The 23,157-nt window shown below is 65.0% G+C and overlaps 1 protein-coding gene across 3 annotated transcripts; it reads left to right on the top strand.

Annotated features, from left to right (window-relative positions):
* The first annotated feature begins 1,567 nt into the window (after positions 1 to 1,567).
* GPAT4 (glycerol-3-phosphate acyltransferase 4) lies at positions 1,568 to 14,765 on the top strand. 3 transcript variants are annotated; one of them, XM_075910648.2, is made up of 14 exons: positions 1,568 to 1,709; positions 3,075 to 3,160; positions 5,158 to 5,937; positions 8,412 to 8,481; positions 9,763 to 10,060; positions 10,376 to 10,450; positions 10,825 to 10,914; positions 11,009 to 11,102; positions 11,612 to 11,727; positions 11,941 to 11,996; positions 12,188 to 12,273; positions 12,604 to 12,728; positions 12,810 to 12,889; positions 14,455 to 14,765. In XM_075910648.2, exons 3-13 carry the CDS (start codon positions 5,773 to 5,775, stop codon positions 12,844 to 12,846), a joined length of 1,212 nt encoding a protein of 403 aa, XP_075766763.1. In that variant the 5' UTR covers positions 1,568 to 1,709; positions 3,075 to 3,160; positions 5,158 to 5,772; the 3' UTR covers positions 12,847 to 12,889; positions 14,455 to 14,765. The 3 variants fall into 3 exon arrangements, with proteins under 3 accessions (XP_075766763.1, XP_075766761.1, XP_075766764.1); XM_075910646.2 differs by having other exon boundaries at positions 1,570 to 1,709; positions 12,604 to 12,732; XM_075910649.2 differs by lacking the exons at positions 1,568 to 1,709; positions 3,075 to 3,160; positions 5,158 to 5,937 and adding an exon at positions 7,262 to 7,347 and having other exon boundaries at positions 12,604 to 12,732.
* The last annotated feature ends 8,392 nt before the right edge of the window (positions 14,766 to 23,157 follow it).

Below are 23,157 nucleotides of genomic sequence, written 5' to 3'. Positions count from 1 at the left end.
CCTGGACGGGCCGGGCACGTGGGCGCGTTGCACAGGGAGGGGTGTCCCTGGACGGGCCGGGCATGTGGGCGTGTTGCACGGGGAGGGGTGTCCCTGGACGGGCCGGGCACGTGGGCGCGTTGCATGGGGAGGGGTGTCCCTGGATGGGGGCGGGCACGTGGGCGCGTTGCACGGGGAGGGGTGTCCCTGGATGGGGGGCGGGCACGTGGGCGCGTTGCACGGGGAGGGGTGTCCCTGGACGGGCCGGGCATGTGGGCGCGTTGCACGGGGAGGGGTGTCCCTGGACGGGCCGGGCACGTGGGCGCGTTGCACGGGGAGGGGTGTCCCTGGATGGGGGCGGGCACGTGGGCGCGTTGCACGGGGAGGGGTGTCCCTGGATGGGGGCGGGCACGTGGGTGCGTTGCATGGGGAGGGGTGTCCCTGGATGGGGGGCAGGCACGTGGGCACGTTGCACGGGGAGGGGTGTCCCTGGACGGGCCGGGCACGTGGGCGCGTTGCACGGGGAGGGGTGTCCCTGGATGGGGGGCGGGCACGTGGGCGCGTTGCACGGGGAGGGGTGTCCCTGGATGGGGGGCAGGCACGTGGGCGCGTTGCACGGGGAGGGGTGTCCCTGGATGGGGGGCGGGCACATGGGCGCGTTGCATGGGGAGGGGTGTCCCTGGATGGGGGCGGGCACGTGGGCGCGTTGCACGGGGAGGGGTGTCCCTGGATGGGGGGCGGGCACGTGGGCGCGTTGCACGGGGAGGGGTGTCCCTGGATGGGGGCGGGCACGTGGGCGCGTTGCACGGGGAGGGGTGTCCCTGGATAGGGGGCAGGCACGTGGGCGCGTTGCACGGGGAGGGGTGTCCCTGGATGGGGGGCGGGCACGTGGGCGCGTTGCACGGGGAGGGGTGTCCCTGGATGGGGGCGGGCACGTGGGCGCGTTGCACGGGGAGGGGTGTCCCTGGATGGGGGGCGGGCACGTGGGCGCGTTGCACGGGGAGGGGTGTCCCTGGATGGGGGCGGGCACGTGGGCGCGTTGCACGGGGAGGGGTGTCCCTGGATGGGGGGCGGGCACGTGGGCGCGTTGCACGGGGAGGGGTGTCCCTGGATGGGGGCGGGCACGTGGGCGCGTTGCACAGGGAGGGGTGTCCCTGGATGGGGGCGGGCACGTGGGCGCGTTGCACGGGGAGGGGTGTCCCTGGATGGGGGCGGGCACGTGGGCGCGTTGCACGGGGAGGGGTGTCCCTGGATGGGGGGCGGGCACGTGGGCGCGTTGCACGGGGAGGGGTGTCCCTGGACGGGCAGGGCACGTGGGCGCGTTGCACGGGGAGGGGGCCGGGCACGTGGGCGCGTTGCACGGGGAGGGGGCCGGGCACGTGGGCGCGTTGCACGGGGAGGGGTGTCCCGGCCCCGCCCCCAGCCTGGGCTCGTGGCGCCCTCTGCTGGGACGGAGGCGTCTCTCTGGCGCCTGCAGGGGGGCGGGGCCTGGCTCTCCGCCTCTCCGACCACGTGATCGTGCCCCTCGGCGCGGGCTCAGGGGGCGGGGTCGGACACGCCCTCGAGCTGCTCAGCCCGCCCCGCGGAGCTCCCGACGCAAGCGGCTCGCAGAGCGTTGGCACGTCAGCGTGCGCGGCCCCGCGGCGTCGCATGCTGACGTCACACGTGGCAGCGCGGACGCGGGCCCGGTACGTGGTGGAGGCGGGGCGGGAGCCCGGCAGCGGCGGCAGGTGAGTGACATTGGCCCGGGTCGGCTCGGCCCCCCCTCCCGGGGGTTCCTGGCGGGAGTCCCGCGCCGCCCGGAGCCGGGATGGGAAACCGTTACCCCAGCCCCCCGCAGGGCGTCCGCGCAGCCCCCGCCCGGCTTCATGCGACATGGGCCCGCCCCCCCTCCTGTGACATGGGCCCGTCCGCCCCCCTCCCTCCTGTGACATGGGCCCGTCCGCCCCCCCTCCCTCCTGTGACATGGGCCCGCCCCCCCTCCCCCTTCTGTGACATGGGCCCGCCCCCCCCCCCCTCCTGTGACATGGGCCCGTCCGCCCCCCCTCCCTCCTGTGACATGGGCCCGCCCCCCCCCTCCCTTCTGTGACATGGGCCCGCCCGCCCCCCTCCCTCCTGTGACATGGGCCCGTCCGCCCCCCCTCCCTCCTGTGACATGGGCCCGCCCGCCCCCCCCTCCTGTGACATGGGCCCGCCCGCCCCCCCTCCCTCCTGTGACATGGGCCCGTCCGCCCCCCCTCCCTCCTGTGACATGGGCCCGTCCGCCCCCCCCTCCCTCCTGTGACATGGGCCCGTCCGCCCCCCCCTCCCTCCTGTGACATGGGCCCGTCCGCCCCCCCTCCCTCCTGTGACATGGGCCCGTCCGCGCAGCGACCCCCCCATCCCTCCTGAGACATGGGCCCGTCCGCCCCCCCATCCCTCCTGTGACATGGGCCCGTCCGCGCAGCGCCCCCTCCCTCCTGTGACATGGGCCCGTCCTCCCCCTATCCCTCCTGTGACATGGGCCTGGCCGCGCAGCGCCCCCCCCTCCTGTGACATGGGCCCGCCCGCGCAGCGCCCCCCCCTCCTGTGACATGGGCCCGGCCGCGCATCGCCCCCCCCCCCCGCCCTCCTGTGACATGGGCCCGTCCCCCCCCTCCCTCCGGTGACATGGGCGCGCCCGCCCCCCATCCATTCTGTGACATGGGCCCACCCGCGTATCGCCCCCCCGGCCCTCTGGTGACATGGGCCCGTCCGCCCCCCTTCCTCCGGTGACATGGGCCCGCCCGCGCATCGCCCCCCCCGCCCTCCTGTGACATGGGCGCGCCCGCCCCCCATCCATTCTGTGACATGGGCCCGCCCGCGCAGCGCCCCTCCCTCCCATGACCCAGAGTTGGGCATGGGCCTTGCAGCCCCCCAGCACTGGCCCAGTGGGCTCCCCCAGCCTGCTGCCGCGGGCCCATGGTGCTGGTTGGTGGAGCAGGGAGCCCCCGGCTCCGTGCTGCTCGGTAAGGCCCTGTGGCCCTGCACCCCAAAGGCCCCTGAACCGGAGCTGCTGCTGGGCCGTGGGTGGGAGGTGTCCAGTGATTGCACGTGACTCTCCTTTCCCTTCGCAGGGGCAGACCGCGTTTCCCCAGAGCAACCCCCTGATGTCCTGTGACTGCTGGAGGAGCCATTCTTGAGGGACGGATCGCTGATCTCGGTAGGGTTCGACTTAGGACCACTTTGCTCACAGTAGTATGCTGCCCTTGCTTACTGCTGAGGGCAGAAGTCCTGGGTAGAAGGCCAGCTTTTCACTGACTTGCAGCATGCTCTGCGTCTGGTCCCTTTGCTTCGTGCAGCTATGCCAGTGAGTAAAATGGGGAGAATGCTGCTCCCCTGACTAGTGCCCAGGGTTTCTACAACATTATACTAGAAAAATCTGGTCATTGGGACAAGAGTTCCTCATCCAGCCCTGCAGGTGGTGGAGGAGGAGAGCCTGGGCTTTGTAGGTTTTGGTCTCATGGGGCATGGACCCTTGGCGCTCACTCAGGCTGTGCAGTCTGTGCATTCTGGTCCAGACCTCTGAGATAATCTTTCCGCAGGAGGCTCTCCAGGGGGAGCGTTGCACCACAGAGACCCCAGTGGCATTGCCACCGCCCTGTCTGTAGTAAGGATGTTAAGAGGTGAGTAATTGGCTAATCGTGTAGTTGATACATTTTGTATCAACTACACGATCAGTCGATAAGGGGAGGCGTTCAGTCTCAGTTCACGCCAGGTCCAGGAACTAACCCCGCTACAGCTCTGCAGTTTTAAATGTAGTAGGAGCCAGGTGCACAGGCAGCCCACCTTTTACTACATGTACACTGCAGAGCCACAGTGGGAGTAGCTCATGCCGGCTCTGGGACCGCTGCAGCTCTGACTCCCCTTCTCCCCTCCCCGCCCTTAGGCACCGCTGAGACAGTGCTGGAGAGAACCGGCTTTTAAGCTGGCTCCCCCCAGCACTGGCACCTGCTTCCCCTCCCACCTTGCTGCCACTCGCATCCCTAGTCTGGAGATTAATGTGGCTGAATAGGGCTGCCTTGTGCTGTGCCTCGTGCTTCTGGTTATTGCCAGGGCCTGACTTGAACTGGGCCATTAGGCCAGGGCAGGGGTAAGTCCTATTCATTCTTTCTCTTCTCCATCCCAGGCCCCTTCCCGTGGCCGTGGGTAGGCTGGCTGGGGGACTGGTTAGTTTGCCAGGTGGGGTTCCTGGGTTTGGTGCATGAGGGGTTTGACCTGGGGAGCCAGGTGTCGGGGAGCAGAGTATCTCTGGGAAGCAGGGTTTATTGGCACGTGGTTTCCATGAAGCACTCGGGATGCTCTTAGCTGTGCCCGGTACAGTGGTGCTGGGCCAGCAGCCAGAGCCCCCAGTGTGCTGTGGGAAGCAGCAGGGGAGCCAAGATGGGGCTAGAGGTTGCCTGAAAGGGGAAGGGAGGGCTCTCCTGCTGCCGGGAATGATTCCTCCAGCAGAGCTGACTGGGTGCCCCTCAGTCGCTGAGTATCTCAGGGTCAGGCCAGGGTGGTAGGTGGAGTGGAACCTCCCTCACCACTCCCCAGTGATGAGTGGAGTGGGACCGGAGCTGGTGCCCCAGCATGGTGGTACAAAGGATGCTGTACACCTGGGACGTCTCTCAGCGAGATGTAATGCGAAGACGCAGACCTTGGTTTTGGTTGCAGTGTCCTGACCAGTTCCAGGTCAGATAATCATGTTTAGCCTCCTTTAATTCTCTCTGCGGGATTACTTCACTTGAGTAATCAACAGTTGAGTCAAACAGTTGGCAAGCCCCACCCCAAGAGGCAGGGTTCAGTGGAGAGGCAGTGGGCCCTAAGTGCAGCTAATAAAGTGCTGGGAGAGCCCTCAGGATGGAGGTGCTGAGGGATAAACTGTGTCAGCAGGGAGGCTGTCCCTCACTCCAATTGCTCCTGTTCTCTGGAGACACACCAGCCTTCTGCAGCGACCCAGGGCAAGCAAGGCTCCTGTGCTGATCTGAATTGCAGATCTGGCCTGGAAATGCAGGGCTCTTCCCAGCGCCTTGCACTGTACTGCCAGTGGGAGGCAGCAGTGAGATCCTGCAGGCTCCGGAACCCTGCCCTTGCTGCTCCCAGACCTCAGGAGACCCTCTGCCTTGACGCCTCACCCCTGATTGGCCTGACTCTGTTTGTTCTTGCCTCCCCTAGCTGTGGTGGCATGTGAGGAGCTCTCTTGCCAAGAAGGCAGCTCGCAGCTTGGGGGCCCTCACAGGGGCGGAGGCACCGTCCCTTTCCGCGAGGACTCCAGCGTGGGCGGCTGCCAGAGGACTCCAGAATGACACTTGTTACAGTCGGCGTGAGAGGCACCCGGTGGCAAAGGCAGTAGGCACCCTGGAGCTCCCCCAATGCAGGAGCAGGGATGGAGCCCACCTCACCCCTGTGACGAGACCTTTCCTGCTCTGAGCAAGCCAAAGGGGATTCCGCTGCCAGGCCCCTCAGGGGTCGGCCTGCAGCAAGACTTGTTTGGTGGGCCCCGAGGGGAGTCCCCAGTCCCACAGCTGCCTTGTTCCAGTGCCACTCGCAGACCGTGCTGACCCCCAAGCCGCCGTCTCACCTGACCGTCCCCTTGCTTGGTTCCCTCACATTCCTCTCCCGGGGGCTGCTAGAAAAGGATGTGAACTTTGGAATGGAGTCCGTGATCAGCTGGGGACTCGGAGCATGCATGGAACTGCCGCTGAGTAGCAGGACTGGCTGATCACTTTGGAGACCCCTTCTCTCCTGCCTCAGGGTCGCTGGGCTTTGGCCCTGCCTGGACCCTCCATCATGTTCCTCCTGCTCCCCTTTGACAGCCTGGTTGTTAACCTGCTGGGGATCTCCTTGACCGTGCTCTTCACGCTGCTGCTGGTTTTCATCATCGTGCCAGCCATTTTCGGGGTCTCCTTTGGCATCCGTAGGATTTACATGAAAACACTCTTAAAGATTTTCCGGGTGAGTCCTGCCTCTGGGCTGTCCTGCGGGGGAGTTTGGGTGCTCTGAGCCCTGTTCATGAGCCTGGGGGAAATCCCTGGCAGGGGCATGTGCCTTTGAGTAGGGGGTGTCCCTGTCCCTGGTGTGGGGTGCTGACTGAGGGCTGGGCTGTTGGTAGTGCAAGAAACCTCCTGGGGGGAAGGGGCCCTTGGAGTGGCTCCAGCATATCTGCCACACTCCGTTATCGAGCCAAATCCAGCTCCCTAGATCATTCCAAAGTGCCCCCATGCTGAGGACAGAGCCCTTGTAAACAAGTGCCCCAGTCTGTCCCCTTTGGGTGAGTCAATGATGTCAGCACCTCTCAAGAACATCTCAGTGGGGGGCGGGGAGGGGGAGACCAAGGGGAGCAGGGGAGGAGCAGGTGCCTCATTCCTGGGGGTGGGGAGGGCTGGGGCAGCAACAGCAGCATCTCTTCTTGAACACACAGATGAGTGAAGGAAGCTGGGTGTCAGCTGGGCGCTCCGCTGTGCAGGGGCCCTGGCCCACATGCTCTGTGGTCTGTGCTGCCATCTGCTCGCCTACCCAAGGAAACAGGCTGGCACTGGGGCCTGCTGCCAGTGTGGAGCTGGGGCTGATTCCAGAACTGCAGCCTCTGAGGGGCAGCCAGTAGCCCTCAGATGCCAAGTGGAATTTTCTAGATTGTTCCTGCCTGCCCTTGGCTGCATTAGGGCTGGGGCCTCCTGCGAGACAGGATCCGTGCAGGCGTGGGCTCTGCCGCGCTCCCAGGAGGAGGCCAAGGCTGCTTGGTAGCAACGTTCCATGCAGAGAAGCGGAGCTCTGTGGCCGTGCTGCCCTGGGGCGACGGGGCTCCAGAGTGAGCCCTGCAGGCTCTGGGAGCAGCCAGGTCATTCTCTGTCCAGGCCCATCCAGTCCCTTACTCGCATGGGGAAGGTGGGGCTCTGTCATGTAACTAGCCAGTTGTGTGGGAGGATTCAGCTCCTGGGACCAGAGGCTGCCCTTGGACGAGTCTGCCTGGCCATGAAGTTCTCCCCCAGCCCTTCAGGGCCTAGGGCTGGTTCAGGGCTGCCAGCTCAGTGGGCGCGATCAGAACTCTGCAAGGGCCCTGCCCCAAAGCTTGGCCAAAAGGATTGAACTCAGACCAGACCCTCTCCAAAGGCTGCCACAGCACCACTTCCTGCCATTATCCCAGTACTTCCTGTCCAGTCCTCCCTCCTCACAGCCTGCTGGGGGGCTGGCGTATTGGGAGCTCCCCCCACAGCCAGCCCTGCCTCCTCCCCTGTGGGAGAGACGGGAGGGGGCTGGCATAGCTGGGAGCTCCCCTCGTAGCCAGCACCTGCCCCTGCTGGGAGAGAGGGGAGGGGAACGGACCCTGGAGTCGGTGTGCACAGTTTGCTTTCCGGGATGAGACAGGTTGGAGAGAATTCTGTTCATTTTTGAGCGTTTTTAAATTTGCCTCCATTTAAATGTTCACTCTTATGGAAAATTGCGGGGGCCAGTTACCGAATGACAGTGGACTAGAGATTTGAGATGGAGCTTTGGAAGGGTTCAAACACAGCTCGTCAGTATCACGTCAGAGTTTACACAGCAAATCTCGTAGGCTCTCAAGCAGCCTTTTCTCCTCTGCTTAGCAGTACATGTGGGATTATTTTTCCCATGGTTGCGTGCGTGCGGTGAAATAGCCATTCGGAGCAGAATCGAACCCTTCCCAGACTCGCTATCGAGACGGCTCCGTGGAGGGCAGGCTGACCGCCTGGAAATCCAGCCTGTGTGTTTGTCTGATGCCCTTGGGAAGCAGCCGAGGGGGAGATTTCTGTGAATAAGGGTGATGTGGGCACTGACTCTGGCAGTAGCTGTCAGACAGCTGCCTGGCGACTGTTCGGTCCGGTTGGCCATGAGCAGCCCTGCAGAGAAGTAGCCGCAGCTGTTAGCTTAGTGGGAGGAGGGAGGAGGGAGGGGTCCCAGCCCCTCGCGCTATTGGCTGGCTGGTTGCATCAGTAACCTTGAAATGCAGCCTCTGATCCCAGGAGGGAGGAGATGAGATGCAGGAGGACTGTGCCAGGTTGGTCACCTGCTCACCCTGTGCTGGAGACCCCCGCCCAGCGGCCAGAGCAAGTGATCAGAGTCCACATGGAGTCCAGCCAAGGGCCCCCTGCTAAGGGAGCAGCAGAGTGCCCGGGACTGCCGGAAAGCAGCAGGCCACTCTCTCGGGCTGGGCAAGGTGCTGCGGACCACCCGGCTCCGGGAGAGGGGTTGCTCTGCTCTCAAATGCTTCGGCTCTGAGGGTGTCCCTCCGGTAACCCAGCACCCAAAGCAAATGCTTCCCCGTGCTCTGCGCCTGGCCGTGCCACCGTGACCGGCGCCCTCTCATAGGCAATGCCGTCCCGCCTGGCCGCCTGGGGCTTGCCCAGCCTGTGTGGAGTACCCCTCTGTCCCCACAGCCGGGGCTTAGAATCGGCTCACCTTGTCTCTTTCAGTGGGCGACGCTGCGGATAGAGCGTGGCGCCAAGGAGAAGAAACACCCATTGTACAAGCCCTATGTGAATGGTGAGGGCCTGCCAGCCCCTCCCATCAGCAGCTCTGGGTCTTTGTGGCCACATGGGGGTGGGATGGATGTCTGGGGGGGTCTCATGTCTAGGGCAGAGCCCAGGGCAGATCCTGCCTGTGGGCAGTGGGTGGGAGAGTGGGTTGGTGACAGGTTGGCTGGCCCGCCTGTGGGAGGGTGGGGCAGATAGATGGGAGAGTGGGCAGGTCGGCTGGCCCCCCCGTGAGTGGGTGGGGCAGATGGATGGGAGAGTGGGCCGTGCGCAGGTCGGCTGGCCCCCCCGGTGAGTGGGTGGGGCAGATGGATGGGAGAGTGGGCCGTGCGCAGGTCGGCTGGCCCCCCCCGTGAGTGGGTGGGGCAGATGGATGGGAGAGTGGGCCGTGCGCAGGTTGGCTGGCCCCCCCGGTGAGTGGGTGGGGCAGATGGATGGGAGAGTGGGCCGTGCGCAGGTCGGCTGGCCCCCCCGGCGAGTGGGTGGGGCAGATGGATGGGAGAGTGGGCCGTGCGCAGGTTGGCTGGCCCCCCAGTGGGTGGGAGAGTGGGTTGGGGACAGGTTGGCTGGCCCCCCTGTGGGAGGGTGGGGCAGATGGATGGGAGAGTGGGTCGTGGGCAGGTCGGCTGGCCCCCCGGTGGGAGGGTAGGGCAGATGGATGGGAGAGTGGGCCGTGGGCAGGTTGGCTGGCCCCCCAGTGGGTGGTTGGGCCGTGGGCAGGTCGGCTGGTCCCCGGGTGGGAGGGTAGGGCAGATGGATGGGAGAGTGGGCCGTGGGCAGGTTGGCTGGCCCCCCAGTGGGTGGTTGGGCCGTGGGCAGGTCGGCTGGCCCCCGGTGGGAGGGTAGGGCAGATGGATGGGAGAGTGGGCCGTGGGCAGGTCGGCTGGCCCCCCGGTGGGTGGGTGGGGCAGATGGATGGGAGAGTGGGCCGTGGGCAGGTCGGCTGGCCCCCCGGTGGGTGGGTGGGGCAGATGGATGGGAGAGTGGGCCGTGGGCAGGTCGGCTGGCCCCCGGTGGGAGGGTAGGGCAGATGGATGGGAGAGTGGGCCGTGGGCAGGTCGGCTGGCCCCCCGGTGGGTGGGTGGGGCAGATGGATGGGAGAGTGGGCCGTGGGCAGGTCGGCTGGCCCCCCGGTGGGTGGGTGGGGCAGATGGATGGGAGAGTGGGCCGTGGGCAGGTCGGCTGGCCCCCCGGTGGGTGGGTGGGCCATGCGCAGGTCGGCTGGCCCCCCTGCAGGTAGACAGGCCTGTCAAGCTGCCCTCACTGGAACCCCTGCCCACCCGTGGCGCAGGTATCATTGCAAAGGAGCCCACGTCCCTGGAGGAGGAGATCAAAGAGATCCGCCGGAGCGGCAGCAGCAAAGCCCTGGACGCGCCCGAGTTCGAGCTCTCCGATATCTTCTACTTCTGCCGCAAGGGCATCGAGACCATCATGGATGATGAGGTGACCAAGCGGTTCTCCGCTGAGGAGCTGGAGTCTTGGAACTTGCTCAGCCGGACCAACTACAACTTCCAGTACATCAGCCTGCGCCTCACGGTGCTGTGGGGGCTGGGCGTGCTCATCCGGTACTGCTTCCTGCTGCCACTCAGGTGAGGAGCGCCCAGAGGCCTCCCAGCACTGCACTGCCTGGCACATTGCTTGCTTCCGCTGATGGCCTCTGCCTTCTGCTCTGGGAGAAGAGTGGGGCCTAGAGGTTAGAGCAGTGGTGGGGCTGGGGGTCCCAGGAAGTCCCCTGCACTCCCTTCAGTCCATCCTCTCTGCAGCTGTCTCAGCTGGGCCCTCTTGGTAGCACGAGGACCTAGAGGGACCCCCAGTCTGCAGCGGCTCCATTGAGAGGCAAGGCTTCCATCCCTGGGTGCATGGAGCTCATTGGCCAGCCTGTAACATCCCTCTCCCTCCTGCAGGATCGCCCTGGCCTTCACAGGCATCAGCTTGTTGGTGGTTGGCACCACAGTGGTGGGATATTTGCCCAATGGAAGGTGAGTTGGCCCGGCTGTGGGCAGGCGGGGGAGATGTATGCCTCAGTGGCTGTGGGACACACAGCACAGCCCCTGTGCAGCAGCCTCACTGAAAGGAGCAGACCAGGGCCCAGCTTAGCTGAGCAGTTTCACTCTGTCTCTTGGCTTGGGGCTGGCTGGCGGATGGGGTGGGGTGGGGCCAGCGGAACTGGGTTGGAGCGCTTACAAATGCCTCTGCTCCTGGGGGCAGAGGGTGGGGGAGTCGCTGGCCCTTCTGGTGGAGGGCTCTCAGGTCGCTGTCCGCCCTGTGTCCCAGATCCCCCAGCACAGCACATGCACTGTCTCACCTGCACGGTCTGTGCGGCTGGGGAACAAGCTCTGTTCTGCCCCGGCAGGTGGAAGGAGTTCCTGAGCAAGCACGTTCACCTGATGTGCTACCGGATCTGCGTGCGCGCCCTCACTGCCATCATCACCTACCATGACCGGTAAGGGCCTCCCCAGCCACTGCTCTCCCCGGCTCAGGCTAGGCCGGGCTAGGCTGTTTCCATGTCGTCCGTCTTGGCTTTGTGTTCTGTTCAGGGAAAACAGGCCCCGGAACGGAGGCATCTGCGTGGCTAATCACACCTCCCCCATTGACGTGATCATCCTGGCCAGTGACGGCTACTACGCCATGGTGAGGGCTGGGCCCGGAGCAGGCCACGGTGCTGCCTGGGGGTGGGGGTTGGCAAAGCGCGTGGGCTTGTCGGGGCCTGGGTCTGGCTGCCCAGCATAGCCCCTCTCTGGCTGACTGCCTGGCACTGGCTGCCCAGCGCTGCCTGTGTACAGCCCCTCTCTGGCTAATTGTCCGGCGGGGACTGGCCACCCCGGGGCACCCAGCTGCTGAGGCCTGTACCGCTCTGGTGTGGGGGCTCACAGCTTGCCGAGGCCCCAGGCTACTGGCCATTGCGCTGGGGGCTGGGCTGGTTGCCATCTCAGCCTGGCTGCCCTGAAGGTGAGAGGGGGTTTGGGATCCTTCCAGACTCCCCCTCTGGCAACTTTGGCACATTCTCCCGCCCCAGGGTGGCTTTCCCCACAGCCCCCGGAGAGGAGCAGGGCACCCTGCTGGGCAGCGGGGGTCTGGCTGGGAGCTGCTTGGACTCCTGCATCCAAGGCTGTAACAGGAGTCGTCTTCCTCTGGCTTAGGTGGGTCAGATCCACGGGGGCCTCATGGGCATGATCCAGAGGGCTGTGGTGAAGGCGTGTCCCCACGTCTGGTTCGAACGCTCTGAGGTCAAAGATCGCCACCTCGTGGCCAAAAGGTAGGACAGCGGCTGAGCGCGTTCTCCCAGCGGGGGAGGGAGGGCCTGCCCCAGACAGCTATCCAGGGGTGGGCTTGGGTTCCCAGGTGGCTCTCGGGAGCCTGGGAGCTGTCCCATTCCAGGGGCGTTTCACGCACGCTGCCGCCTGGAGGCTAATGGCTGGTCAGGGCGGCCCCAGGGCGCCATGCCAGTCGGTGACTGTCTTCCCTGCAGGCTGACGGAGCACGTCCAGGACAAGAGCAAACTGCCCATCCTCATCTTCCCAGAAGGTGAGTTGCAGACCGGCCGCATCACACCCCATCCTCTGGGGCAAGGCAGTGGCCCACACCCTCAGCCTGGCCGCGTGAGCCCTCGCCAGGGCTGGGCGCTGGGCAGCAGGAAAGCCCGTGGAAGGGTCCTTGAGAAGCCCCAGCCAGGGCTCCGGGGTGTGCTCACAGGGGCTACGCTCCTCTCTCCACAGGCACCTGCATCAACAACACCTCCGTGATGATGTTCAAGAAGGGAAGCTTTGAAATTGGAGCCACAGTCTATCCGGTAGCCATCAAGGTGAGGGGGGCTCCTGGCTGGGCTGCGTGTAGCCTACCCCACTAGGTGCCTTGCTGGGTGCTGAGGATACCAGGCTCTTCCCAGGGGGCTGAGGGGGAGGCAGAGGGCACAGGCCCAGCTCCCTGCACCAGGGCCTGGTCTAGCTTGGAGTCATGGGCAGTAGGGAGGAGGTCCTGGATCTCTGGGCCTTGCCTGGTGAGTCTGGGTGTGGGGAAGCCAAGATCTGGCTGTGCCTGTAGTCTGGGCAGTGTGGGCCTGCCTGGGGCCAGGCATGAGGGGGACACCTCCACCAGCCTTGCTGTGGGTCTCACGGGCTCTCCCCCTCTGCAGTACGACCCGCAGTTTGGAGATGCCTTTTGGAACAGCAGCAAGTACGGGATGGTGACCTACCTGCTGCGGATGATGACCAGCTGGGCCATCGTGTGCAGCGTCTGGTACCTGCCCCCCATGAGCAGGCAGGTGGGTGAGGGCTGTGCCATGCCTGGAGTGGGGAGGGGGCTGGGCCGCTTGTACTGAACAGCTCTGCTCTCCCACAGCCCGAGGAGGACGCTGTCCAGTTTGCCAACCGGGTGAAGTCAGCAATCGCCCGGCAGGGAGGCCTTGTGGATCTGCTGTGGTGAGTCAGAAGCAGAGCACCCCTGCCTGGTTCAGGGGCTAAGCTCCTAAGTGCAGTGCATTGGGTGGGCGCTGAGGGCACACGGGTCTGCTGACCCCTGCAGGGGCGTGGTAGCGTTTTCGGGGGCTCCTGGGAAGGGCAGGTGGCCACAGCCCTGCCTGGAGCAGCATGTATAGGCAAATATAACTTAGATAGGGCCACGATAAGGTGGGTGCATAATTGGCTGGATAACCGTAGTCAGAGAGTTGTTGTTAACGGTGCTAAATCCTGCTGGAAAGGGATAACAAGTGGAGTTCCTCAAGGGTCTGTTTTGGGACCCGTACTGTTCAATATCTTCATCAATGATGTAGATATTGGGATAGAGAGTACGCTTATTAAGTTTGCAGATGATACCAAACTGGGTGGGGTTGCGACTTCTTTGGAGGATAGGGACATAATTCAAAATGACCTTAGCAAGTTAGAGAAATGGTCAGAGGTAAACAGGATGAGGTTTAATAAAGAGAAATGCAAAGTGCTCCACTGAGGAAGGAACAATCAGTTCCATACATACAAGATGGGAAGCGACTGTCTAGGAAGGAGCATGGCGGAAAGGGATCTAGGGGTCATAGTGGACCACAAGTTGAATATGAGTCAACAGTGTGATGCTGTTGCAAAAAAAGCAAATATGATTCTAGGTTGTATCAACAGGTGTGTTGTAAGCAAAACTCGTGAAGTCATTCTGCCGCTCTACTCTGCACTAGTTAGGCCTCAGCTGGAGTACTGTGTCCAGTTCTGGGCGCCACATTTCAAGAAAGATGTGGAGAAATTGGAAAGGGTACAGAGAAGAGCGACAAGAATGATTAAAGGTCTAGAGAACATGACCTATGAAGCCAGGCTTCATGAACTGGGCTTGTTTAGTTTGGAAAAAAGAAGATTAAGGGGGGACATGATCGCGGTTTTCAAATATCTAAAAGGGTGTCACAAGGAGGAAGGCGAAAATTTGTTCCTCTTGGTTTCTGAGGACAGGACAAGGAGTAATGGGCTTAAAGTGCAGCAGGGGAGGTTTAGATTGGATATTAGGAAAAAATTCCTAACTGTCAGGGTGGTCAAATATTGGAATAAATTGCCAAGGGAGGTGGTGGAATCTCCCTCTCTGGAGATATTTAAGAACAGGTTAGATAGACATCTGTCAGGGATGGTGTAGACGGAGCTTGGTCCTGCCTTGAGGGCAGGGGGCTGGACTCGATGACCTCTCGAGGTCCCTTCCAGTCTTATGATTCTATGTGCTGAGCCTGCCCTGGCAGTACCCCGTCATGCTGTATGTGCTTTCTCTCGCATGCCAGTTTGCAGGGGCACCCTGCTGCTACACACACTCTCCCTTGGGTGCTGCCGGGGAGGGCGTCAGAGGCTGAGAACCAAAGTCTCTCAGCCAGTGGCTGAGCCGCCCGGCCCCTCGGCTGCTGTGGGGTCCGAGCACAGCAGAGCCTGGAGGCTGAGTGGCTGGAAAGTGAGGACAGCTGGTCTGAGACGTACTCCTGGTTGGGGCAACCCAGTGACTGAGTCTGATCACCCCACTCTCTCCCCAGGGACGGGGGTCTGAAGAGGGAGAAGGTGAAGGACACGTTCAAGGAGGAGCAGCAGAAACTTTACAGCAAGACGCTCGTGGGCAACCACGAGAACCGGAGCCGGTCCTGAGCTCTCTGCCTCCAGTGCTGCCCCGGGCCCTCGGGAGCCATGTACCCTCGGACATGGGCTGCTCCGCCCTCTACTCCACCCTCTGGCTCTGCCCCAGAGGCACCGCGCTGCCTGCGGCCCTGAGTGGCTGCCGGCAAAGACGCCTTCTCGTTACTGTTACAGCTCAGCCCGTTGCAGGGCCAGCATTAAACGGACACCGACAGTTGTGCCGTGGTGTGTGGGGATGAGGGGGGTCGCTCTGGGCCAGGCTTCTGCCAGGAGAGGCTCCCTGCTCCCACAGGTGCCTTGACGGCAGGAAGGGACCTTGTATGCTGGTCCCTTAGACGCTCCTGAATGGCGTCTCTGAGCTGCCCAGCTTGGGCACGTTGCTCTGTGCCCAGGTGCTGCACAGTGGGGTCCCCCCAGGAATCCCCTGGGGAGCCCTGAAGGGTGTGTCCATGCCCTCCCTCCAACTCCAACCTCTGGGGGAAGCCAGGGTGGAGAGGGACCCTGCTCTAGCACTGGGGTGGTGCACGTATCTTCTTCCCTGGGCAGTGGGGCGCAGGAAGGGAAGCTGCTGGTGAGGCTGAGGCCCTGTGTCTGTACCAGGCCTTGCAGGGAGGGGAGGTGTGTGCACACTCACCCCCCGCCCAGAGCACGGGCTGCCAGTCTCCTGTACCTGCTGCCTTCCTGCCCTCCTCTCTTGCAGCCCCACACACGTGACCAGTTCTGGGGTCAAGTGTATCAGGCGTTTCACTGCCCATGGCATCATGTGGAAAGGGCGTGGAACTGGGAGCCAGCTGGCATGAGCACTTCCGGGGGCGGAGAGCAGCCTGCAGCTGGCTGGGGGCGAGGGCTGCTCCCTGGAGTACCGTGGGCACAGACGTCCAGCTTGTGGAGCCATCAGTCAGGCTGTACTACAGCCCTTTCCCCTCTGCTCTGAGCGGGCAGTCCAGGCTGCCCGGCCACAGGGCCTCTTGCACGGCTAGGAGCCCAGCTCCCTGGGGGAAAGAAGTGCTGCCCTGCTCACCAGGCACCAGCCCCCTAGCTGGCAGCCTGGCCATGTGCTCTGGATAAATTCCCCGCTGGGCTGAGGCTGCTGGCAAGTGCCAGGTGGAAGTTACGGGTCGAAGTGCTGGCTCCACTGCAGCGGCTGGTCCCGGGGGTGCGGGTCCTCTGAGCTATGGATGCACCTTAGAGCCATTCCCTCTGCCCCCCAGGAGAGCTTGGGGTGGGCTCTGGCTCTGTGCGCCCTGGGGGCTGTTCTCCCTTTGTGCTGTGCTGCACCAGCGGCCTTCCGGGGAGGCTGCCCACAGCCCCATTCGCCTCCCTCTGCCCCTGCAGTGATACCACCGGCAGCGGGGGCCTAGAGCTCCAAGGGCAGTGCTGGGTGCTGGTTCCCGCTGGGCCAGGGCCAGGGCCAGGGCCAGGGCCAGCCCCTCCCCCTCACTCTGGCCTTTCCATGGAGCGCAGAGAGGGCTCTGCTCCAGCACCCAGGCGGACGCTGCACGAGGGAAGGCACCAGGTTGCTGCAGGCAAGGGGCTGCAACCGCTGGGTAGGAACAGCCCCGGGAGCCACCAGGCGTTTGGGCTCGGCGGGGTTCCTCCAGCCCCTCTTGCCATGCTGCAAGGCAAAGAGGCTTAGGCACCAGCCCTGCATCCCAGGCTCTGAGTGAGCACCTGCCACCCCCTTGGAGCCAGTGTACGGGGTCCCCAGGGTGCCTGTGCATCAGGAGGGGTCAGCAGGAGCTCAGGTGAGGGGGCCACAAGTGAGAGCAGTCGGGACGCTGGTTTGGCAGGGCTGGGCGGGGGAATGGAAGACAAAGCCCCTCCTAGCAGATGTCTGGTCACTGCCCCATCCAGCTGCCTGTGTCGTGGGGGTTGGAGTAAGCCACAGCCCAGGTAGCTGGAGGGTTATGGGGACTGGCTCTGCCCTGCACTACAGGGAGGGGCAGGGCCCTCGGGGGCTGCTTGGGCCCTCTGCTGACAGGTGCCCCACCAAGCCTGCCAGAGCAGAAGCCTCACTGGCTCTTTCCCTAAGACCCTCTCGCGGGCCTTGTTGCCTGAGGCACTCGCCCTTGGCTGCCTGTGCTGGGCAGGGCCTGCAGGGGGTGCCCTTTCCCCAAGGGCCAGAGCCCTGCCCCAGGGTGGGGAGGAGGGGGGGGGATGAACAAAGCCTGCGCTCCCCCCAGCTGCACCCCTCGGTCTGGCCTGTCCCCCTACAATTCCAGCCCTGGGGCCCACGCCTGGGTCTGGTAGGCCTGCAGGGTGTGGCCTGGGGCCAGTGCCTGCTCGCAGGCTCCTGCTCCTCTTGGGTAGAGCTGGGCCGGGCAGTGGGCGGCTGGAGGGGCGCTGGGGCCCGCTGAGCTGCAGTGTGCCCTCTTAGCCAGGCGGTTCCCGGGCACCGCAGCGCTGACAGCCACCCCTAGCTCACATGGGCTCTCACAGGGAGGGGCTCTCCCTTGGGTCAGCAGGGGACAGGATGGGGCGATGTTGGGGGGTCCTTCCCTCCGCTCCCCGCTGCTGCCAGTGTCTGCCCAGGCTGAGAGCCGCTTGGCCGGCCTGGCTGTGCCCTCCTGCTGCCTGGGCAGGCCCGGCAGGCGAGCTGTGTCCGGGCCAGGCTCCATCCATCTTGCCGCGCTCCCCCTGCCCGTGGCCCCAGTCAATACGTCTCTCTCCGATGGGAAAGTTAATAAATTTAGCTCTAGATTAAAAGTATCGATCATTTCATTTGTAAGCGATAAATAAACAGGGGTGCTCTGGGCGGCCCACCAGGCGCCGCTGCCGGCTCTGGCTGGTGCAGCAGCGGGGAGGCAGGCGCAGGGGCGTTCGGCCCCTCGTCTGCATTCTGCCCTGCTGCCAGCATTGATTTCCTATTAGTCTCCCTGCACCACCCCGCAGCACATCATTCCCGGGGCTGCTATTAATGGCCTTTTGATAAATAATCACTTGTAAGTCAATAAATTTTTATTAAACAGCGTGGCGCTTTGATTTATGAAAATCCGACGGGGTTTGTCTGGGAGAAAAGGGATGTGGAATTGAAGTGGAGACACCATCCATCTGCCTGCCAGGGCGGCCTGCCCGTGCTCAGCACCCGCAAACAGTCTCCTTGTACACCCACAGCCCGGCCGGCCAGGGCCTGTCTGGGTCAGGGCTCTGCTCTGAGTCCTGCCACCCCGCTCTGAGGGCTGCAGGCCAAGCACAGACGCTGCTGCGGCGTTGGATCCGGAGGGACGGGAGGAGCCAGCAAGTGCCAGGAGAGAGGCCTGCAGCTTGCTGTGAGCTTCCCCAGTGCAGTGCCTGGCTCAGATGCAAGTGCTGTGAGCTTCTGCATAGCAGTGCCCTGTCTGTGCCTAGGCAGGCATCCCCACAGCACTAGGGTGTCAGCGTCAGGCTGGACCGGGCAGTGTGCAGCGCAGGGCGGCAGCAGGCTGAGCTCCCTAGGGCGAGCAGTGCATGGTACAGGAAGCAGGGCCCCAGGGAACAGAAGGGGGGACTAGGTTTTTCAGGGGAGCGACTCTCCGTCCATTGGATCGCTTGCTGGCCCCATGAGTCCTGTGCCAAGGTGGGAGACTGGCCCTGGCGCCCCGGTGCAGGCCAGGCCAGGTGCAGCTGTGGCAGTGTCCAGTCGATGCCTGGGAGTCTGGGGGGAGGGGGTTTGCAGGTTTCTGCCTCCTCGTGCCACCTGGCTTGGAGACATGAGCAGGGCGGTGGGCGAGTGAACCCTCCCTGGCAGCGCAGGGGCTGTGGGGCAGAGCCGGCCCTGCTGGCAGGGCGGAGGCAGAGGCTGTGGGCTGGGACAGGCTGGCTACAGCTGCTATTTGTCACTCTCCCTGGCTGCAGGAGGCCCTTTGCCACCTGCTTTATTTGTCTCCCAGCGCTGACGTGGCCGCAGACAGGTGTTAAACTACTTAATCACTTTAAAATTGTTTTAATTTTCTGTTTTGTATTGATCGCTCCAGCACCAATTAATCAGCTCACTGGACCAGGCAGTTAGTACATTAAAAATTGTCAGCCCACCGGCCAGCTTAGAAAATGTCAAAAAAAATATCCCGCCGGCGTCCTCTGCAGAGCAGAGCCCCAGCTCCTGGCCGGGCGGCCAGGAGCCCCAAGACCCTGCCGGCTGGAGGGGTTTGCAGGGGAGCCCCATATTCCTGGGCGGGGCTTCTCTACCTACCAGCGCGCCCGTGTTCCTGGCTAGGCACCAGAGCGGGATGCTGCTCTTGGCACCCTGGTAAGAGGCTTCCAGCCGGCCTGCCGCTCCCCGGGCACACTGGGACTTCTTTGGCGGGCCCCACCTGCGCCCCAGGGCTGCCCCGGCCCCTCTTCATTCTGTGGGGAAGCCTGGTCCCGAGCTGGCACACAAAGGAAAGGGGGTGCTGCCTCCAGCCAGCCAGGCACCCCAGTAAAGAGGCAGGAGCTGTGCTCAGCCTGGGGCCGGCCGAGGGCCTGTGCTATGGCTGCCCCGTGTCTGCTGGGCAGGGCCGGCCCCTCGCCGCCCGTCGCCTGGCTGTGGGGTCTGGCAGCCGGGGTGCCAGGGGGACGGGGGAGAGGGTGCAGGCCAACGGGCGGGGCATCTCGCGCCTCCTGTACGGGGCTGTGTCCCCGCCGAGGGCGCCGTGCACGGAGCCAGCCGCCCAGCACCAGAGCCCGCTGGGGCGGGATTCCTCCAGGCCAGGGAGCCGCTCTGGGGCCCCTGGGGAGCAGGGCTTGGCACAACCGGGGCCAGGCTCGTGGGGGCCCTTAAGTCTCCCTGCCACCGGCCTCAGCCTGCGCCCTGATGGGGCCCTCCCGCAATGCAGACCCTGGGGCTGCCCCACCCCCAGTGCCGGGTAAAGAGCGTGCCTGGCCCATCGTTCAGCTGGGGGGGGCGGGGGGTCCTGTGCTGCCAGGAGCCTGGCTGTGTGTGTGTGTGGGGGGGGCTCATTGTAGGGCCTGTGGCTTCTGGGGGGGTCACTGCAGAGTCGGGGGTGTTCAGGGGCCGGGCTGCAAGGTGGTATTGGGGTGGGGCTGGGCGGTGCCATGGGGGCCATGCCATGGTGTTGAGGGGATTGTGCAGCGGGGCCATGCCATTGGGGGGGGGGGGGGGCGGGTCATGAGGGCAGCCATGTGGGGGGCCATGCCATGGCATTGGGGGGGGTCATGAGGGCAGCCATGTGGGGGGCCATGGCATTGGGGGGGGTCATGAGGGCAGCCATGTGGGGGGCCATGCCATGGCATTGGGGGGTCATGAGGGCAGCCATATGGGAGGCCATGGCATTGGGGGGGGTCATGAGGGCAGCCATGTGGGGGGCCATGGCATTGGGGGGTCATGAGGGCAGCCATGTGGGGGGCCATGGCATTGGGGGGTCATGAGGGCAGCCATGTGGGGGGCCATGGCATTGGGGGGGGTCATGAGGGCAGCCATGTGGGGGGCCATGGCATTGGGGGGTCATGAGGGCAGCCATGTGGGGGGCCATGCCATGGCATTGGGGGGGTCATGAGGGCAGCCATATGGGGGGCCATGCCATGGCATTGGGGGGGTCATGAGGGCAGCCATGTGGGGGGGCCATGCCATGGCATTGGGGGGTCATGAGGGCAGCCATGTGGGGGGCCATGCCATGGCATTGGGGGGGTCATGAGGGCAGCCATATGGGGGGCCATGCCATGGCATTGGGGGGGTCATGAGGGCAGCCATGTGGGGGGCCATGCCATGGCATTGGGGGGGTTTGCAGGGGGCCAGGCCATGGCATTGGGATTGCAGAGGGGCATGCTGTGGCGTTGGGGGGGGCATGCTGTGGCGTTGGGGGGGGCCTGCTGTGGCGTGGGGGGGGCATGCTGTGGTGCTGTCGTGGGGGTGCATTGCATGGAGATTCTGGGGCTCGCACTGCACTGGGCTGTGCTGCTGCCAGGCACGGGGGGGGGGAGGGCGCTGCTGGTGTTCTGTGGGGGTCTGTCCCCTTGAGGCTCTGGGTCATGGCAGCTGGTCTGTGCTGCCTGGTTAAAGATGCCCCCCCCCCGCCATGCTGACCACTATGAGATGCCACGAGCACCTTAGCACTAGTGAGTTCCTCCCCGGGACGCCGCGCCCGTTTGCTCACCGCTGGCCTCTCATTGGCTCGTGCCCGTGGCGGGGGGCAGCTTGTCGGGATGGGCTGTTTGCTGGCGCAAAGCGTCGGGCACACGTGTGGGTTCGCAATCGGGGAGCCCAGGATCAGCACCTGGCGGGACACCCCCCCCACACACACACACCTGGGCGTGGCCAGTGCAGTGACACCAACCCCCTGCCACCCGCCATTTGTCCTTTTCGCTACCTCAGGGACCAAACAGCTTGTGGGGGTGGAACCTAAAGTCAGGCCTGCGGCCTTCTCCAGCTGTAGCAGCCCTTCCTGCCGGGCCGTCACCCTGCTGCAGTGCCTGGCCTAGCAATGACGGCGCGACAGCCATGGCCCAACCCTCCCAGGCACCACCTGCCATTCTGGGGCACCTGCGCCCCAGCCTGGGTTTGCTGGGTCAGCATCTGTGGTTGGGGCTGTAGAAGCAGCCTGTGTGTTTACACGGGGACGTGGCGCCTTTGTACACGTGGCCATGCATGGCCCACGTGGCACGTTTCCCCATGCAGCACGGCCCAGGGCAAGGCCGGCTGCGGCTTGGAGCACAGGCCAACGCAGCCCCTGGGCGCTGGCCCATGCGGAGGGGCTGGGCAGGCTGGCCTGGCGTGGCGAGGGGCACGCCTGCTTGGGACCTGTGCACAGGGCAGGTGCAGGGTGTGCGCAGGCCGGCGTGGCAGGAAACAAGCCTTTACTATTGACACAGCATCAATCGTGGGGCTGCGACAGGTGAATGGGCTTGTGCTCACCACCCCAAGATAAATGGTATTTATTTGCTGCTAATGTGCTCCGCCGAGAGGCCTACCGAGCGACTTTTGAACTGGTGCCTCCTGCGGTAGCTCAGGGAACGCTGCGTATCCAAGAGCCACGCGCACGGCCCTGCCCCCCAGGCACTGCCCCTGCTGGGCAAGGCCGGCACGGGGGGGCAGATGCTGCGTCCGGCGGCTGGACAACGGGGGTCTCGGGGCGCGTCCCCAGCCTCATGCCCAGGATTGGTCTGCAGCTTCCGGCCTGTCTGGGCAGCTCCCCCCGGCCTGGCAGCCAGTGCCCTGTACAGCTGGGCTGTGCCTCCAGGGCTCAGGGCGGCCATAGCCACAGCCACAGCCACAGCAACAGCGCCTGTGTGTGAACGGCACCATGGCCCCCTGCCACGGGCGCTGGGCTGGAGGGTGCCAGACCTGCCTGCCCCACACCAAGCAGCGGGGTGGGTGGGGCTGGCTCAGGGAACAGCCAGGGAGTGGCGAGGGGGGATCTGGCCCAGGAAGGTGTGTGGGTCAGTGGATCTGGCCCAGGGCGCGTTGAGGGAGGGACCGGGTCCGGTTTGGCCCAGCAGGGAGCAGTGCAGCTTGTTTGCGTCTGGCCCGGTGACCAGCCCTGACGCGGGGCGGGTGGCGGCTTGCTGGGTCCATGGGGCAGAGGGCAAGGCCGGGCTAATGAGGAAAATGGGGCAACGCCCCAGGTCAAACTTCAGCTTATCGTGTTCATACATCCTGTCTCGCAGGGCGTGAGCGCAGGAGGCCCCCCCCAGCCGGGCTGTCAGGACCCCAGCGCTGGGCCCCACGAGCTGCCCCCCAGCAGCATCACCCTCCCGGTAGCTGCTCCCAGCCGTGCTGTCAGGACCCCAGCGCTGGGCCCCACGAGCTGCCCCCCAGCAGCATCACCCTCCCGGTAGCTCCCCCCAGCCGGGCTGTCAGGACCCCAGCACTGGGCCCCACGAGCTGCCCCCCAGCAGCGTCACCCTCCCGGTAGCTGCTCCCAGCCGGGCTGTCAGGACCCCAGCGCTGGGCCCCACGAGCTGCCCCCCAGCAGCATCACCCTCCCGGTAGCTCCCCCCAGCCGGGCTGTCAGGACCCCAGCGCTGGGCCCCACGAGCTGCCCCCCAGCAGCATCACCCTCCCGGTAGCTCCCCCCAGCCGGGCTGTCAGGACCCCAGCGCTGGGCCCCACGAGCTGCCCCCCAGCAGCATCACCCTCCCGGTAGCTCCCCCCAGCCGGGCTGTCAGGACCCCAGCGCTGGGCCCCATGAGCCGCCCCCCAGCAGCATCACCCTCCCGGTAGCTCCCCCCAGCCGGGCTGTCAGGACCCCAGCGCTGGGCCCCACGAGCTGCCCCCCAGCAGCATCACCCTCCCGGTAGCTCCCCCCAGCCGGGCTGTCAGGACCCCAGCGCTGGGCCCCACGAGCCGCCCCCCAGCAGCATCACCCTCCCGGTAGCTCCCCCCAGCCGTGCTGTCAGGACCCCAGCGCTGGGCCCCACGAGCTGCCCCCCAGCAGCGTCACCCTCCCGGTAGCTGCTCCCAGCTCAGCGTCTGGCTCCCGGGTGCCCTCGTCTTCTGACCGCTGGGCGGGCCCCAGCACCTGCCCTGCCTTGTGCTGAGCCCTGAGACGCAGCCCAGTGCAGCCCACAGGGACCCTTTGCCCCCGGCTTCCACCTGAGCCCCCGCCCAGCCAGCGAGGTGCCGCGGCCCCGGACAGCTGCACCCTGCTGGGGCCTCCAGCAAATAACGGCCCAGATGCAGACGGGGCTGG

This window comes from Pelodiscus sinensis, chromosome 28 (assembly GCF_052426305.1).
Source record: "Pelodiscus sinensis isolate ZL-2025 chromosome 28, ASM5242630v1, whole genome shotgun sequence".
Lineage (NCBI taxonomy): Eukaryota > Metazoa > Chordata > Testudines > Trionychidae > Pelodiscus > Pelodiscus sinensis.
The sequence above is the reverse complement of the archived record's forward strand: the minus strand, read 5'-3'. Positions and strand labels throughout refer to the sequence as shown.

What these genes read in the sequence shown, in the direction of transcription:
- GPAT4 (XM_075910646.2), top strand. Translation starts at nt 5,773, where the DNA reads ATGTTCCTCCTGCTCCCCTTTGACAGCCTGGTTGTTAACCTGCTGGGG. An exon ending in CACTCTTAAAGATTTTCCGG is followed by an intron (nt 5,938 to 8,411) that starts GTGAGTCCTGCC and finishes TGTCTCTTTCAG; the next exon opens with TGGGCGACGCTGCGGATAGA. An exon ending in TGCTTCCTGCTGCCACTCAG is followed by an intron (nt 10,061 to 10,375) that starts GTGAGGAGCGCC and finishes TCCCTCCTGCAG; the next exon opens with GATCGCCCTGGCCTTCACAG.